At 44.1% G+C, this 18980-nt stretch overlaps 1 protein-coding gene across 3 annotated transcripts in view; it reads left to right on the top strand.

Annotated features, from left to right (window-relative positions):
- Positions 1 to 18980, top strand: part of LOC115143265 (rho guanine nucleotide exchange factor 10-like protein) — a 122225-nt gene that overhangs the window by 65530 nt on the left and 37715 nt on the right. For all 3 annotated transcript variants that reach the window (XM_029683478.2, XM_029683479.2, XM_029683480.2), the window contains 2 exons: positions 5244 to 5368; positions 17582 to 17668. In XM_029683478.2, coding sequence (XP_029539338.1) covers positions 5244 to 5368; positions 17582 to 17668 — 212 coding nt within the window. The remainder of the gene's footprint in view (positions 1 to 5243; positions 5369 to 17581; positions 17669 to 18980) is intronic.

Raw genomic sequence — 18980 nt, forward strand, 5'->3', positions numbered from 1 at the left:
AAAGTTAGATCAGCCTGTAGTGTGACTCCAAATCCAGACCTCCATGGGTTGATTAATTTTATTTCCATTGATAATTTTGTGTGATTTTGTTGTCAACACATTCAACTATGTAAAGAAAAAAGTATTTAATAAGAATATTTCATTCATTCAGATCTAGGATGTGTTATTTTAGTGTTCCCTTTATTTTTTTGAGCAGTGTATTATTTGATGTAATTATACAGCATTGCTACACTTTAGAATTTCCACACCCCAAAATGTATCTGTCAGACTGCAAAGATTATCTCAACATCTCACTGTCCTCAAATGTGGGAAATATTTATGATGAGTAAACATTATCAGGGCAGCCAGGTGGAATAGTGAAGGAGCCCCATAGCTGCATTCAAGACTGGAGTGGATGACTGTTTAACCTCCACAGTATCCAACCTCAGTATCCATCCTTAGTGTATTGGTACTAAGGTTTCATTTTGAGTGGTTGACATCTGAAAGCTTCCACACGCAGCTCCTGCCAGCAATTTTTTTGTGATGGAGTGTAAGCCGTCACAACTGATCTATTCAAGGCTTTGGCAGTGGTGTACTGACCAGTGGTGTACTAAGTGGCTAGCCCATGCTCTCTCTTTCCGCTCTCTTTCATTCAGACCTCCTGATGAGACTCATTGTTGTTGTTGTTTATCATTCTCCATGAGGCTTCAGTTTACATCCCTTCATCAAACAGAATAATGGCAGCTGCAGAGAGCGAGAAACAGAGAGAGCGAGAAACAGAGAGAGGGGGAGAGAGAGATAGAGACAGAAAGATAGGGATTTGGCTGTGGAGCTCTGGCTTTCTACTCTGTCTGTGAAAGGTTTAGGGGGTCTTATGTGAATAGAATGCTTTATCTCGGATTCATTAGTGACTTTGCCCCTGTGTGTGTGAAGTGACTGTCTGTCCTCATTAAGGCCTCTGATAGAATGGCTCTGTATTTACCATTTGTTCCGAAGGGCAGGCACCATTATTTGTCGTCATTAATACATAGTAAAGGCCGAAGGCCAGAGACAGGGTGTGTTCACACACACTGGCAGCATTTCACTTCTCCCGTCCTTCATGCATACAGTACTTATGGAAATCAGAATGGGTAAACACGGCCTTGGGCTTAGTCAGGTATTTAATCATATTTAATAACACCTTCCACGACAAATAACAACAGCAGGACCAATACCTTTGCTGACCCAATAATCACTTGGACGGCGGACATAGCGGAGTGTTATTCATACTAATTGAATGATTAGCTGAAGAAAGTTGCTGAGCGTTCAGGTGCAAAGGAAAGCAGTGGACCCTCTGACCCACACCAACCAGTCCTGGCAATATGCCTTCAATTACAGCCTTTTAATGAATGACCCTCAAAGCCCTGATCATCCCTGGGAAAGGCTATATCTGAGACAGACTCAGAGGTCATCTCAGAGGGGGATCATTAAGAAATCCTCTGCAGGTACTGTATGAAGATTTTATACATGAGTGCAACCCAAACACTAAATAGCCCAACTTCATCATTATTGATTATTCAATCTATGATCTGGCTGAGCCTGCTCCTCTAATTGTTCAGGGAGTCTTCTCTGGGAGCAGAGACTTCATCTTGTTGCTCCTGTCAAATACCATGTCTATTATCTATTGTTCTTACATAGAGCATGTGCACTACTATTTTAACTATCAACACATTTAAAAGCTACAATATATCCTACTTTGCAAACTACCTTTCAACATGGTCCTAAATACTGCTCCTCAGTCATCATAGCGATGCAGTATCATAAGAAAATCTGAAAAATCTCTAAGCATTGTTGTCAAAATACCTCTGAAATCTATCATTCAAAAGACGCACTCAAGGTTCCATCGATCCTATTCACAGTGGTTCTGGGAAATATGGAATAAGTTATCGTATGAAATATGAAAACATCTCAACAGAAGGGGCTTTTGTTTTTGAACAATGTTAATGTCGACCCTGTCCTCTCACTCTCTCTAAACATCACTGCATGGATGAATATTCTGAAGGTAATCAATCTCAATGAGGTTATTGTACTGTATCTCAATTATTGTCATTGTACTGGAAATATATGTTTTAACTGTGGCCTGTTAACATAAAGTTATGCAGAATTCAGAGGTGTTGAATGTATGTGTCTCTAGTATACAGTACCAGTCAAAAGTTTGGACACCTACTCATTCCAGGGTTTTTCTCTATTTTTCTTTATTTTCTACATTGTAATAATAAAAGACATCAAAACTATGAAATAACACATATGGAATCATGTAGTAAACAAAAGAGTGTTAAACAAATCAAAATATAATATTCTTCAAAGTAGCCACACTTTGCCTTGATGACAACTTTGCACACTCTTGGCACTCTCTCAACCAGCTTCACCTGGAATGCTTTTCCAACAGTCTTGAAGGATTTCCCACATATGCTGAGCACTTGTTGGCTGCCTCTCCTTCACTCTGCGGTCCAACTCATGCCAAACTATCTCAATTGGGTTGAGGTCGGGTGAATGTGGAGGCCAGATCATCTGATGCAGCACTCCATCACTCTCCTTCTTGGTCAAATAGCCCTTACACAGCTTGGAGGTGTGTTGGGTCATTGTCCTGTTGAAAAACAAATGATAGTCCCATTCAGCGCACATCAGATGAGAGGGTGTATCACTGCAGAATGCTGTGGTAACCATGCTGGTTAAGTGTGACGAATTCAAAATAAATTGTGACAGCGTCACCAGCAAAGCACCCTCACACCCCCTCCTCCAGATCATCCGTTCACCTACTCTGTGTCTCACAAAGACACAGCAGTTGGAATCAAAAATCTCAACTTTGGACTCATCAGACCAAAGGACAGTTTTCGACCGGTCTAATGTCCATTACTCGTGTTTCTTGGCCCAAGCAAGTCTCTTCTTCTTATTGGTGTCGTTTAGTAGTGGTTTCTTTGCAACAATTCAACCATGAAGGCCTATTTGACTCAGTGTTTGTAACTTGAACTCTGTGAAGCATTTATTTGGGCTGCAATTTCTGAGGCTGGTAACTCTAATGAACTTATCCTCTGCATCAGAGGTAACTCCGGGTCTTCCTTTCCTGTGTGGGTCCTCATGAGAGCCAGTTTCATCATAGCGCTTGACGGAGTTTGCGACTACTCTGACTACACTTGAAGAAACTTTCAAAGCTCTTTACATTTTCCGGATTGACTGACCTTCATGTCTTAAAGTAATGATGGACTGTCGTTTCTCTTTGCTTATTTAAGCTGTTCTTTCCATAATATGGATTTGGTCTTTTATCAAATAGGGTTATCTTCTGTATATCACCCCTACCTTGTCACAACACAATTTATGGGCTCAAATGCATTAAGAAGGAAAGAAATTCCACAAATGTACTTTTAACAAGGCACTTCTGTTAATTGAAATGCATTCCAGGTGACTACCTCATGAAGCTGGTTGAGAAAATGCCAAGAGTGTGCAAAGCTGTCTTCAAGGCAACGGGTGGCTACTCAAATATAAAATATATTTTGATATGTCTAACACTTCTTTGGTTACTACATGATTCCATATGTGTTATTTCACAGTTTTGATGTCTTCACTATTATCCTACAATGTAGAAAATAGTAAAAATAAAGAAAAACCCTGGAATGAGTAGGTGCGTCTAAACTTTTGACTGGTACTGTATATTTAGGCAATAAGGCACAAAGGGGTGTGGTATATGGCCAATATGCCATGGCTAAGGGCTGTTCTTATGCATGACGCAATGCGGCATGCCTGGATACAGGCCTTAGCCTTGGTATACTGGCCATATACCACAAACCCCCGAGGTGCCTTATTGCTATTGTAAACTGGTTACCAACGTAATTAGAGCAGTAAAAGGTTTTTGTCATATCTGTGGTATACGGTCTGATATATCACGGCTATCAGCCAATCAGCATTCAGGGCTCGAACCCAGTTTATCTAATTATCTTTAGAAAAGCAGAATAAGGGTTTAAAAGCAGTGCAACATCCTGCGGTAGTATATCACCTGCAAATTGACTCCCTCTTTTTGTGTACCAGTCCTGTTAAGAGAAACCATCTGAAATGTTATGATTTGTGGAGACCAAACTCAACTAATTGGCCCTTAAGTCTGTTGTATTCCTACCTGCACTGCAACAGCCAAACAACAAGTAAACAACCGTGCCTGTCAAATGAACTGGTCGCACATCTCAAACCAAATGAGGAGTTTAGGCTACACTGGGATGTTAACGCTTTGGAAACAGCAACTCTGTATTTCTGTGGCTTATTACATATTGATGTATGCAGTTATGCACAAGACACAGGGAGTAAATTAAAACAAGCTGTTTGATTGCACACAAAATTGTGTTTTAGTTAGTTGCAATTGACAGTTACTAAATTACTTAATGGAGGAATGTTGGCAGATCTGTGTTGTGCCTGGTGAGGGGGTGCATAGTGGCTTCAAGGTATTCAGACAGCGTGCACAAGCCAAATTCTCTCCTTTATTAACTACAATCCGGCATTTTGGCCTTTACTCACCTGCCTGCCTGTCTCGCCACCAAATCCCTGACAGGAAGGTGAGTTCCAGCTTCAAAAGCCTCTTTGCTCGGCTCAAGTTGTCTAGTTAAACAGACTAGTGTGTGGTCTTCAATAGTTTTAAGGATTGTTTCTCAGACATGAACTGAGATACACTGTATGGCACATATCAGAGTCAAGGCCCCTGGGATCCGCCCGCAAGAAGTTTTTAAGATCTTGATTTATTATTCCGCAGCAAGCCGGCAGCCCGCAGATCTTTTTCCGCAGTAGGCTGCAAGCCAGCAGCATCACAGTAAAATTAACTTTCAGATACCCATCAAAAAATCGGAAGGTGGATACTGATGCTCCTGCTGTGGTGGAATCTTGCTGTTGTTTTGAATCTCATAAAGGCTCATTACCAGTACCTTAATCAGTGTTGAGGCCTAGCGTGGGGCTGCTACGCGTGGGCTGTACCTGGCCCCATCTCTCCCTGCCTCTGGCTGATTACACACACACACACAATGCTAATTATCCTACATACTCATATTTCATACCTGAAGCCAATTCATTGTGTTACACTTTGTTTCTGAAACAAGAAAATAGACCTGTGCCCACTTTGTTCAAGTATTGCATATTTTTAAGAAGCATCGGAAGCTTTTTGGAGTGGGTCCTAAAGAAATATATAGTTATTGAGGCCATTAACAACGTATAATTGAGTGGTAGTTAAACCTGTCATCCTTTTCTTCTAGGAGAGGAGAACACACCAGGATGGTTGTGTGCAGAAGATGAAGATGAAGGGAAGACCATGGCACCATTTTGGCCTTTACTCACCTGCCGTGTGCCTGTCTTCGCCACCAAATCCTCGGACAGGAAGGTGAGTTCCAGCTTCAAAAGCCTCTTTGCTCGGCTCAAGTTGTCTAGTTAAACAGACTAGTGTGCGGTCTTCAATAGTTTTAAGGATTGTTTCTCAGACATGAACTGAGATACACTGTATGGCTTAACAGAATGACAGAGCCATAAGAAAATATTGCCCATCTGACATCACCAGGTTTTCAATCAATAATCATTTAAAGCATTTTTCAATGAACATTCGAACAAGCAGAGAATTTGGCCCTCCGTCCATTTGGCATGTATGGCTTAACACTGTGCTACATTGCAGTGCAGTTAAACACAGTCTTTTGCCATTGACGGGTAATCAAAGAGTACTTGCTGCTGCACCCCAGGAGCTAAAAATACACCATCTCAGGGAGGATCTCGCTCCAATGGTCCTAGAGTCTTGGAACAGTACATTCCCCAGCAACGCTGGCTAGAAAGTGGCGATCAATAGAGCCTGTTAAGAGTTGGGAGACTCGCATAAATCAACTGGCAAACTGTAAGAGATGGACTAAAAGGTTTTCAGGACTCAGTCAAAAAGGTATCAAATCAATTTGCAGTGGCTGGAAGATGATATTTCTGACTACATTTTCAGCTATAATGTAGTTACAGGGCTTGCAGTGCAAGGTGGGTGGGGGATGCCAAATTACCATGGCCACCAGGGGAGGACGTTATAAAGTGATCATGCAATTACCTTAATGGCTATGGAACACCTAAGCATAAATCAATGTTCTGACATTAGATTAAGATTCCACACAACCCAATAGTCTGTCTGGAAGCCATATGGGCAACGGAGCAAGGGGGGTCCTCGGCAGCTGGAACAGTGGAGTCTGGAGGAGACAAACATCCCTCTGTATTATTGTGGGTTTTAGAACGTTCCCAAAGGATCGCATGGGGCTTCTGGATTCTTCTACTAATGTCTGGTACACCTGCTGAGAGAGTGAGCCAAGGCAATTAATGGATTTGGAGCCAGCAGGACCACACTGCCCCAGAGGATTTGCCCACATTCTCTTTTCCTAACACAAACAAATGAGACACCTGAGCATGCCAACCAAAGGGCATGGAAACCATGTCTGTCATATGAGCTGACCACAAAATCGCCTGATAGCGAATTATTTTCTCGGGATGAGAGACGTTGTTGTTGTGTTTACATGAATGTGCGGGTGAAGTTTCTGAAATGTATGTGTTTATGCATGCGTGTGTGCCTGCACTGTGTGTCTGTGTTCACATTAGCTGTTGCTGGAGCGCATGTGGAAACAGGGGGCTGGAAGAAGGTGGCATTAAAGGGAGTGACTAAGTCTTCCATGCAGAACAGCCTTTGATTAGGGGCTTAACTCAACACCAGACCCCTCCCCCCTCTCTTTTTCTATCCCTCCCTCTCTCTCTGTCTTTCTCTCATTCTTTCTCCCTCTATCATCCTCTCTTTCTCTCACTCTGTCCCTCCCTTTCTGTCTCTCTCTCTCTCTCTCTCTCTCTTCTCTCTCCAGCTTTAGCCTTTGCACTTCCACTGGGAAGCACACGTCTATACGTGCCAAAGCTCCCAACATCTCTTTCTCCAGTGTTGGCAGCCTCACTTGGCAGTCTGACTTACAGTGAGGGCGAGAAAATAAAAAGAAGAGATGTGGCTGAAGGAGCCAGAGCCGTTTCCAACAGAAAATAAAGTTCCAAAGCAGCGTAGCATGAACATGCGAGCAGAGCGCGGGTCACCTGAGGGAGCTCTGCCAACTGATCACTGCTGTGCGCTCTGGACTCTGCTCACTGGGAGGTGGAGCGGGCTGCTGGGCAGATTCGTTAGGCACCGGAGATAACCCTTATCACAAGTCTCTGTTGAGTGAGATCAGTAGGGATTGACTGACACACACTCACACTTACGAGACCCAGTCTATCAGGCATGGTTTGCCCCACTTCTGAGGCACATAAGCAGAAGCTGTTGTCGCTAATGTAGCACATCCTGTAGCCCTTTGTTGTGCTTGAAATTAATTATAATCTCTCAACCATGCAATTCCTCAAACTTTAACCTCTACTGTATGTTGAAATCAGGTCTTTGTAGAATATATTATATATATTATGTTATTAGGACACCATACCTCTACCCCATGTGAACTTGATGTTCATTTAACTAATACTGAGGGGTGAAAGAGATGGCTGTTTCAAAATGCCCAAGGAGCTGGCCGTAGGCTGCTGCCTGTGTCTAAGTGCTGGCTGGTAAAATAATTTTAGTTGGCTTACAGTCTGTGGTGCTCAGCTTGAATCCCCCAGACAGGGCCCAGCTCTCCTTCCACCACTTCACTCTCCTCCAATCTCCATTCTGAGTAGGCACCTGAATGTCACAGGGATGTGGTCTGCTGTGTTTCCAAGGCCACCCATTTCCATTCCATCTAGCATATGTCACACTCAGACGCTCCAAGGCCGGACTAATGGAGCGTCTGCAATGATGATGATCCCCACTATCCTAGAGCAGATGAGTGGTTTAGTGTATCATATAGCAGCTCCATTGAGAACTTTGTATGTGTGTGTGTGTATGTGAGCATGCGTGTGTGTGTGTGTGTGTGTGTCTGTGATGAACCTGTCTTTACACAGCAGAAACCCTCCACGTATCCTCCAGACTGAAAAGGCCACATCCTCAGCCCCTCATAGGGCTCTCACAGATCCAAGACCACAAAGAAAATACATGTTACCATATTCCGTTTATGAGGCATTAGGAGAAGGAAAGAAGCTGGTGATGGCTGGTATGCAGCAGTAGAGCTCTTATACTACTTTTGGGGATTTCATCATGTAGGCTTTGAAGTGGAGAATGACAAGCTGGAAAAAGGGTTTGGGCTGCATCAGGTTAGCCTCCTTTTTCACTTTTTTAAGAGGATTATCTCCTGTGTCTCGGAACAGAGACTGGCTGGCTTGCATCTCGGCCTAATACACTCAATTAGTTCACAGAGATGACTAGCCTGGCTAAGCAAGGTCACTGTTATTTGTTTTTAAAATCCATTAAACAGACGTCATGGCGAGACCATCTCCTTTGTTCCCTTCATTGAGTGCAGTGGAGAAACATTGAACATGGTCACCGGGGTCTCTGTGCAGTGGAGAAACATTAAACATGGTCACCGGGGTCTCTGTGCAGTGGAGAAACATTGAACATGGTCACCGGGGTCTCTGTGCAGTGGAGAAACATTGAACATGGTCACTGGGGTCTATGTGCAGTGGAGAAACATTAAACATGGTCACTGGGGTCTCTGTGCAGTGGAGAAACATTAAACATGGTCACCGGGGTCTCTGTGCAGTGGAGAAACATTGAACATGGTCATCGGGGTCTCTGTGCAGTGGAGAAACATTAAACATGGTCACCGGGGTCTCTGTGCAGTGGAGAAACATTAAACATGGTCACTGGGGTCTCTGTGCAGTGGAGAAACATTAAACATGGTCACTGGGGTCTCTGTGCAGTGGAGAAACATTAAACATGGTCACTGGGGTCTCTGTGCAGTGGAGAAACATTAAACATGGTCACTGGGGTCTCTGTGCAGTGGAGAAACATTAAACATGGTCACTGGGGTCTCTGTGCAGTGGAGAAACATTGAACATGGTCACCAGGGTCTCTGTGCAGTGGAGAAACATTGAACATGGTCACCAGGGTCTCTGTGCAGTGGAGAAACATTAAACATGGTCACCGGGGTCTCTGTGCAGTGGAGAAACATTAAACATGGTCACTGGGGTCTCTGTGCAGTGGAGAAACATTAAACATGGTCACCGGGGTCTCTGTGCAGTGGAGAAACATTAAACATGGTCACCGGGGTCTCTGTGCAGTGGAGAAACATTAAACATGGTCACCGGGGTCTCTGTGCAGTGGAGAAACATTGAACATGGTCACCGGGGTCTCTGTGCAGTGGAGAAACATTGAACATGGTCACCGGGGTCTCTGTGCAGTGGAGAAACATTAAACATGGTCACTGGGGTCTCTGTGCAGTGGAGAAACATTAAACATGGTCACCGGGGTCTCTGTGCAGTGGAGAAACATTAAACATGGTCACCGGGTCTCTGTGCAGTGGTGAAACATTAAACATGGTCACTGGGGTCTCTGTGCAGTGGGGAAACATTAAACATGGTCACCGGGGTCTCTGTGCAGTGGAGAAACATTAAACATGGTCACCGGGGTCTCTGTGCAGTGGAGAAACATTAAACATGGTCACCGGGGTCTCTGTGCAGTGGAGAAACATTAAACATGGTCACCGGGGTCTCTGTGCAGTGGAGAAACATTAAACATGGTCACTGGGGTCTCTGTGCAGTGGAGAAACATTAAACATGGTCACCGGGGTCTCTGTGAAGTGGAGAAACATTAAACATGGTCACCGGGGTCTCTGTGCAGTGGAGAAACATTAAACATGGTCACTGGGGTCTCTGTGCAGTGGAGAAACATTAAACATGGTCACCGGGTCTCTGTGCAGTGGAGAAACATTAAACATGGTCACCGGGGTCTCTGTGCAGTGGAGAAACATTAAACATGGTCACCGGGGTCTCTGTGCAGTGGAGAAACATTAAACATGGTCACCGGGGTCTCTGTGCAGTGGAGAAATATTAAACATGGTCACCGGGGTCTCTGTGTAGTGGAGAAACATTGAACATGGTCACTGGGGTCTCTGCGCTGGACTTGTTGTGCGTGTTTGTGCTGCTTGCTGTGCATGTCCCTCCTGTCTCCATCTCATCCATCTTTCCTGCTGATGGTGGGGATAAGAGAGGAGGCAGTGGCGTGTTCTACGACTGGCCCTAAAGGAGTGATTCAGTGCTGGAGAGGAGTTTGTAGAGGGGCCATCATCACTGGTCTCAGGCTGTAAGTGTTGGAGTCTATTTATAGCTTTGTTGGGTTTGAAAGAACTGCTGATTTACGACAATACTGACTTAAAGCTGTTATGGCGTTGGTGACAAAGGTGGCTCGATTGGAAGGCTGTATGTGTGTTGCTCACCACACTGTAGACGACGTGCCCATGAAATATGGATCATAAAAGAGGGAGAAAAATGGAAAGGGATAAAGCCTTTTCCCTGATGATGCAACATCCGTCTGTTGATTTCTCTCTCTCTCCCCAACATGGTTTTGGGTAAAGTCATCAAGATGACACCTTATGCAATCGCTCTCTTCCTCGTTTCTTCATGAAGGTCGTTCTTTTCTTTTCTGAGCAGCAGATATCATCCTCCTCTCTGATTTGTGGGGAACAGATGCCACAGCATGGATTAAAAGCTCTTTCTTGACACAGATCCGCTGGGGCGTAGCAGGCTCCCTTTCTAGTCTGCAGCGCTATCCCTCTGGCAAACACAAACACACAAACAGCAGGGTGCAAAAGTGCCTGAGCCTGTCTGTTTGGAAAGTACACACTGTCCCCACAGCCATGTTCCCCAGCTCTCATCAAGGCTTTGCTTTATTAATTGCTAAAGCCGTAACCTCCCCAGCTCCCCTGTCTCACAGGAGTGGTGTGATTCATTAGGAGGGCTATAGATTTTTGGTGAAGGAGGGTTCATTTCAAACAGCCCTAATCTGCTGCTTGTTTATTCATCTCATTCTCCTCTCTCCTGGCGTGTCACCCAGCATCAGAGGAGAACTGATCTCTCCACACAAATAGACTGCCGCTGCTCATCCCCACAGTTCAAACGGGGCAAGGCGACAGGCCCTCGGAGGGAGGATTATAGGGATGCAGGAGGAAGTGTCAATCTGATTTCTCTGTGCTAGCTGGATCACAGCCGACGTGTCGCTTGGACTGATACGGCCAGGCCTCCTGGTCAATGCTGCGGGGTTTCTGGGCTCAGCAAAATAAAAACTGCTTCAGTCCACCTTGTCACCATCGCGGGGACACAGTGACAGCACACAATCTCATACTGCTTAATACTCCTTATCAAAGAACCACTCACTACAGGGTCAGGGCAAACTTCTGACATTTAGAGAAAACAACTCACTGTGAATTGTCTATTCCAACATCTTCACCAAGGTGTAGTGTAGACAGTAGCCAAGCTCTCATCTTTGTGGATCTCTTTATGTCAGCACTAAAGACTATCAGATGCCAAGCGTATTGAGCCAAGATAATGTTTTATATTGATGGTGATAGTCAGCACAAACTCAGCCCACCTCAGACCAATCTACACAGCAGAAGGCTATCTCTCCTGTGAGTAGTGTTACTGCTGTGCCGATCTGTAGGGACTTCAGAGGTAAACTCAGAAAGCACTGATGAAGTATGAGTTGTATTTGAAAAATACAAAAATGATGGTAATTAAATATTTATGAAGACAGGATTAATCACGTGCTTTACATTATCATCCTTTCAGGCCTCTGAATTATGTCGACATCATTATGAGTTGTTTGTGTGATTACCATGGTATTTAAATGGTTTTCACAACCCTCTGTTTTTCCTTGCTTAAAGCTCTTTCAGTCTGGCTTCCATCCATGTCTTCTTTTCTCTTTTCTACTGCTCTCCATACCAACAGAGGGCAGTGTGGTGCTAGTGTTCAGATGCAGGGGCAGCCTGAGCCATTGCACTGCTTGACTGCGAGGTCATCTGCAAAGGGGCTGATCCGTCGTTGTGACAGTTAACATACTAATTACTGTAAATAATACGTTCTCTAGCAATGCCTTGGAGAGGGGAGTGCCGCTCCCGTCCTCCACCCCCCTCCAACAGTGTCTTACTTCACTCTGTTCCTGTCAAGATAGTGCGAAGACAAATTGTACAACCAGGAGGGGAACACAGTAGATGGGCTAAATGTTAGCCCGCTGATGTAAACATTCCTCCTTTTGTATGATATAAAAGGATACTCTAATGTGTCAGAATATGAAATCCATGCACCACTGAAGAGAAAGCAAACGAGTTCTGCATCCCACCCTGTTCTACCCTGTTCTGAATGTTCCAGTGTTCCTGTGTGTTTATTCTGTCTTTTTGTTCTGTCTTTCTCACGGTTTGTTCTCTCCTTCTCTCTGTTGTTCTCTACTAATTACTCTGTCAGTCTCTCCTCTACCTGAACAATACATGGCCCACTGCCAGGTCTTACAAGAACACTAGCTACCTACATCTAGAAAACTGTAAGACAAAACAAGAGGGCACCCTCTTTTGAGCACATAGTGGCTAATTGACTACCGTGTTCATATTCTATAATGTAATAGTTCTTCCCTGTTGCCAGAAGTTGGCTTGATTTTCTTACTGTCCAGAAAAGTGGGTGAGCAAATGAATTAAGTCTTAACTTACAAAAGCAGAAAACTGATTAATATTTTTGAGAGACTTTGCATTGAATTCCTGTGTTGTTGAGCCAATCTGGCCACAATAGAATGGGTTCCAAGGATGGCAGGGGAAATTTGAAACCCAAGATATTACTCCTTGATCCTATGTAGAGACGGCCTGGCAACTGTGTCCACGTCCCCCTGTTTTTGTCTCAGTGGGTACCAGAGGACCCTTTGTTCTGAGTTCCATGCCATCTGATCAGGAGGATTAAACAGCCTCTGCCACACACCCTGTGCCTCCCGTTTGGTGCCATCCAGGACCCCTGTCGAGACAGAGTTGTGGTTGTGGAATCTTATTGGTGGGCAGAGATCACCATAGCCTAGCACAACTGGGCCTCATGCAGATAGGTGCCTGGCAGGGATAGATGGAGGGAGGCGATTGACGCCACAGAGAACTCTTGGCCCGTGGTCCTCTTTTGAAACCCATTATTTGACGGACAGTCCATCGCTTTCATCCAGGGAAGTTGGAGCCGCCTGCCATTGCCGCTGGGGACTGCCAGCGGGGACGGAGAGAGCGACATGCAGAATGTGCATCACATTGGCCGGACGTGTTGCTATTGCTCAGCGAGAAGCTGAGAAGGACATGTGGAACAGACAAATCTGTGTTGAGTCACGAACATCAGTTTGTGATTTCCTGACAATGTCAGGCCACGCTCAGAGCAGATGTATGCAAAACTATTCTTCCACTTCATTCCACTTATTGCCTGATCTGATCTGTGGAACAGCCAAAGGAGATACCGAATCTTTACTTTACAGACAATACTTATTAAATTGAAGGAGACATCCCTGGCCAGGCTTAATAATAAGCTGATATCCGTATGTTTATCCCAGAACTTTAACCACACTGAGCTTAGCTTCACGACAATAAAGAGTTAAAAACAGAAAGCAGCTGCACCCTATTCAATCCATTCCTACTGCTGCAGATGGTTTAATCTTAGTCTTTCAATAACTTTGAACATTCTGAGTAGTAGAGGGCTGCAAGCACAGAAGGTGGTTGACGCTCATTTAATTTAAGTCACTGGATGACATCCAGATCATGAAATGATAACATGAGCAGAGTGTCTTAACTTTGATCCAGCCATCCTTCTGGGTTAGATTCACTGGAGGATATTGAACAACAACTAACAAGCAAACACAGGGCTGTCCCGTTGGTGGCAGTGCCATGTGCTCCTTAGACTGGAAGCTGTCTAAGAGAGTGTCTCTGCACATACTGACACTGACTGTGTGTGGGCTTTAACTGACTGCTACTCTATTGATTAAATGCAATTGGGTACGAGTGCCGGAGCCAGTCAATTATCAGTTAATAAACAGCAGAAGTTTTCTATTAGTGCCTGTTAGTGCGTGTGATAGATTGTTGCTATGTGGATTTGACCAGGAGAGGGGAAGGGAGGTGATGGGAGGAGCGTTGCCTTGGGTGTATTATACCTAACTCCATTGGTTTGCTTTGTCTTGGCCGGTTTTGTTATTGTAATACTGAGCTTAAAATATAATACATCTGCAAACAAACTCACAATTCTCTGCTGGGCAGGCCCAAACTGTAAGCTCAGGAATCACACTCCAGAATGAATCCCACAATTGGTAATACAGCACACTATCCAATAAAGAGAATCCATTACACAAGAAAGAATGGAGCCAGACAATGCAATGCCTGCTTGCTGCAGTGTGACTACTCATTGATAACGTTACAAACCTCCAGTGGGTTCGGTGCATGTGCCTCGTAGAAGTGCGCACAGCGATCGTCACACATCTAATGTGTGGTAAATTTAGACACAGTGGAGCATAGATTTCACAGCAGATGCACAGGAACATAACACGTCCACCTGTGTTTCCCTCAGTAAGTCATCCCTCCCTTGTGGAACCAGAGACAAAAGCCTGACAACACATGCCAACTGTATAAATAGTATAAAACATGGTTCTGTTGTGGACTGTTACCAGTGACAATACCTTCAATCAAAGGCCAGATTTTTGGATTTGACTGCAGGTGCTAATGCATATTACTTTCTGGCTGCCATTGATGCAAGCTAAAACATGAATGGTGACTATCATAGGGGGGAGGCCAGTCCCTGATGATGTGTGTAGGAATATCTACGGCTATAGCTCCTTCCCCTGTCTTCCAGCATGCTGCAATGCAGGCTATGGCCTACACTAACCATAGTGGCGCCCCCTTGGGGTAATGGGTGGGACGAACCCAGTGTCGGGAGTTGGGTCATTGGGAACCTACAGCGGGGAGACCGCCCTCTCATTCCATCAACAAACCTCAATTAGCTCACCTGCTGATCACCTGCTGATCACTAGGTAGCCTAGTGGTTAGAGCTAGATTGAATCCCAGAGCTGACAAGGTAAACATTTGTCGTTCTGCCCCTGAACAAGGCAGTTAACCCACTGTTCCTAGGTCGCCATTGTAAATAAGATTTTGTTCTTAACTGACTTGCCTAGTTAAATAAAGTTTAAAATAAAAAAATAAAACCCCCCTCCCTCTCTTTCCCGCATTCCCCAAAGTCCTCCATCAAATATCCCATTCGATCTGGCTTACCTGCCTCCCTCCAACTTGGATCTCCTCTTCTGATTGACAATTGCCTTAGCGGAATCTTGTATCACAGTGATTTTTAAATGGTTCCTCACTGCTACCTTATCAGCATTGGCAACCTCAATGGCGTGTGCATCGATCAAAACCCCACGTGGCCTCTGTACCTTTCAATGCTGATTTTAGGTTGAACTGGTGTTTATACAGCTTGATTTGTTTACACCTAGCAGCATTATTTTTAAGATATTTTGATTTGTGATTTATATTATCGAGTGTACACTTCAGCGGTGGGCAATCTATCTTGCTGGGAGCATTTAATTCCATTCGGTCGAGGTCCTAGCTACATGTGTATATATACAGTATACCTGGGACAGGAAGGGTATATATAGAGGGACAGTTCTGATAGAGTAGGGATCCCTTTAGTATTAGCAGACTTTCTCCAGAGAGTGCTAACAGACAAAGCAATTGCCGTCTGTGAAGATTGCCCGCGAAGGCTAGCGGTCTCCGGTGACTGATAAAACCCACCGTCTGCAGCCCACAAAACCACCAGCATCCCATCGCTACTGCTGCTGTCCCTCTGGTTCAGCTACCAGCCTCTTCCTCCTAACCTCAGGGCTTCCATATGGGGCCCTATTATGACTGCTGTTTAATTACCAATCAAAAAACAGCTCACTCCTCTTAAGGGATGGCTAGCCGAGAGGGAGAGAGAGGGAGAGACAGAATGAGAGAGAAATAGCTCACATGGGCTCTTTAAGCAGAGACTGAAGACAAAGGGTGAGGGAGAGCAAAAAATTGATGGAGAGAGAGAGAGACAGTGCATCTGCATGATGAATGTGAATAGATGTAGAGAGACAGAGGGAGTGTGGAGGACAGATGGGCAGAAGCAGTCATCTGGCCGACATAATTTTTCTGGGGATGTGTTTGTGTTTACAAACAGACCCTGCCAGGGAGAGAGGGAGGGACTTAACAAATTAATGTTATAAATTATCCATGATTTATGTTTGCTGCCTTGGGGACAACAGTAAAAGGCGTGCATCATCCATAGCTGACCCGGCTGAGCCTTATCCCCACCCTAGCACCACACAATTAGATGTTCCGTCTGCCACATGGCCCAGCATCACCACTTACACACATACATAATAATAAACATTCCCTCACGGCCATGGTGTTGGTCAGGGAGGCTGCGTGCCTGGACAGATGGTCATTTGCAAAGGAGACCTAGGTCTCATGTCTTCCCTGTTAAAATAAAGGTTAAATTAAAAATAAATAAATGCTCACAGTGCTGTGTCTCATGGGGACACTGAGGGATAGAAGCAGCAATTCATTGGCCAACACTGAAAGCCTCCAAGCCGAAGACAGCTGTTGTTGCTATTATTCTCTGGATGTGTATTTCTATACTTGTACAACTGACTCATGGATCTGAGAGCTGTGCTATTCTAAGCCAGTCATTGGCTTTTCATTGCAGCCATTCATACCGCTCCAACTCTGGACTGGTCTGTTATTGTCTACTCTAGACCCTCAGGAAATCTCAGGTAGGAGCCATTTCATGTCACACTCCTCCTTTTTTCCCCATGTATACTATAACTTTACAACCTTTTAGGGAATAGAAAATGTGTTGATGCTAAAGTGTCTCTTTCAACATCTATTCATACACCCCAAAAAAGCTTCACTCGGGAGTAACGGAAAACAGATTGTCTGTAAGTGCTCTGCTGGTCCCAGGTACTAGCTGTGGTCTTTCACTTGTGAGGGCGCAATTTGATGGGGTGTTGGGAAACAGAAGCTACAAAGGGCTGTGGGCAGTTGGTAGGATATATCTAGACAGCAGTGAAACGCAGGGTTTCCATTATAACCGTAAGAGCTATGGAGACCATTCTTCAAACTCTGGCCAGTTATTTTAGCCCAATCTAACTATTAGACAGTCATGAAAGGCCTTCGTAACAGGAGGTCGCTATTACGATTGACAAATGAAAAGCCTACATCTGTGTATTTGTTTATTTTGACTTTCGAAACAGTGGGTCCCAATCAATTTCCGATGCCTGGTGCAATTTCCCAATGTGGTACTGTCAGTTTGTCAGTAGGAGAACTGTGCTGTGAGTACTGCTTGAAAGGATGTTACCAATAGGAAATGAGTGGCTTTTTTAGACAGCTGGTTATTTAAATCTAAAAACACCTCGGTTGACAACTTAGAGCTGCTGGACATGGTAACACTTGTTGATAATGGAACACGTGAACTGACCCCACACCACTGAGAAACGGGCCTACAGTATGTCATGGATGAGTCTAATCCTCCTTACTAACCTCTATAAGCAGAGACAGATATAGATCAGTCTCCCACTATAAGAGCAACAGTAGCTCAACCATATGGGGATGATGCATATTGAATTATCTAAATGAACAAAACAACATGTAATATTTCTGGTTACTTAATATTTGTTTTGTATCCATTACAGCTTGAAGCTGCCCTTCACAATCCGGTGCAGTGTGCTTTGCTGGGCTTCTCTGCAGCGAGCACCTCGCTACCTCAAGGCTATCTCTGGGTGAGTGACTTACACATACACAGTTTACAGGCACACATATACATACATGCATGCATGCACACAAACACACATGTGCACACAGAAGTATTTAAAAAAACATTAACCATGACACCCTTTGATACAAATATATCCTCTGTAATATTAAATTTGTAGTGGCCTCAGGGTTGATCACATCTATTAATCAAAAGTACAAAAAATGTGGCAATGAAAGGGATACAAATAGTTTTTCTCTACAAAAACAAGTGTTGCCATGCAAACTGACCCTTCACTTTCATTTAGTATAGACCTTTTCAACTGTAAAAAACATAACAAGTTCTATATGTACCCACTAGAGGTTCTCCAGTAAACATCCGGCGCTAAAGAGCCCCATAATTGCTAGCTAGCTAGTTGGGGTGGCAGGTAGCCTAGTGGTTAGAGCGTTGGGCCAGTAACCGAAAGGTTGCTAGATTGAATACCTGAGCTGACAAGGTAAAAATCTGTCGTTCTGCAGCTGAACAAGGCAGTTAACCCACTGTTCCTAGGCCGTCATTGTAAATAAGAATTTATTCTTAACTGAATTGCCAAGCTAAATAAAGGTTAAATAAAAAATGTAATAAAAAGTTGGCTAGCTAGCACATCCAACCAAAAAACAGAACAAACTAACGTGAACTCACCCCATTCCGTACAAATGTGCGCATCCCCAACATTCAAATGAGACTACAAAGAAAACTAATGTGACTGTAGCGACTGTGTTCAAGCGACTTTCTATTCAAGCGTTGATCGACATGGTAATGGCTCTATAGTATTGGAGAAAAGTTTAAAAAACTGACCCTCCGTTACATCGTGACGTGTCATGCCATAAAGTACAGCACGCATAAAGCAACTATTTCTGTCTTACAATCTCTCTCCACCAGGTGTAGCACTTCTCTCATCCTTTAAAAACAAGAAATGGACAGTGACGGGGGGATACCTAGTCATTTTTTGCGTCATCATTGCATGCAATCATCATTCTCAAAGCCGCTGTTTACTTCTAAGATCACTTTAGCACCGCCCTAAAAACCCAATTCAAATTCGACACAAACCTTCAAATAGGTGTAATAATGACACATTATATAAACTATTTATAGTGTTTTATTTACATTTTAGATGCGATAAGGTGATAAGTTGGACAGATCGAGTGAATAAAAGCAATTTTCCCACACATCTCTCCTTCTCACTATCACGCATTAGTTTTGTGAGTGAGTTTACGTTAGTTACAATGCCTTGCGAAAGTATTCGGCCCCCTTGAACTTTGCGACCTTTTGCCACATTTCAGGCTTCAAACATAAAGATA

Source organism: Oncorhynchus nerka, linkage group LG15 (genome assembly GCF_034236695.1).
Source record: "Oncorhynchus nerka isolate Pitt River linkage group LG15, Oner_Uvic_2.0, whole genome shotgun sequence".
In the NCBI taxonomy this organism is placed as follows: domain Eukaryota; kingdom Metazoa; phylum Chordata; class Actinopteri; order Salmoniformes; family Salmonidae; genus Oncorhynchus; species Oncorhynchus nerka.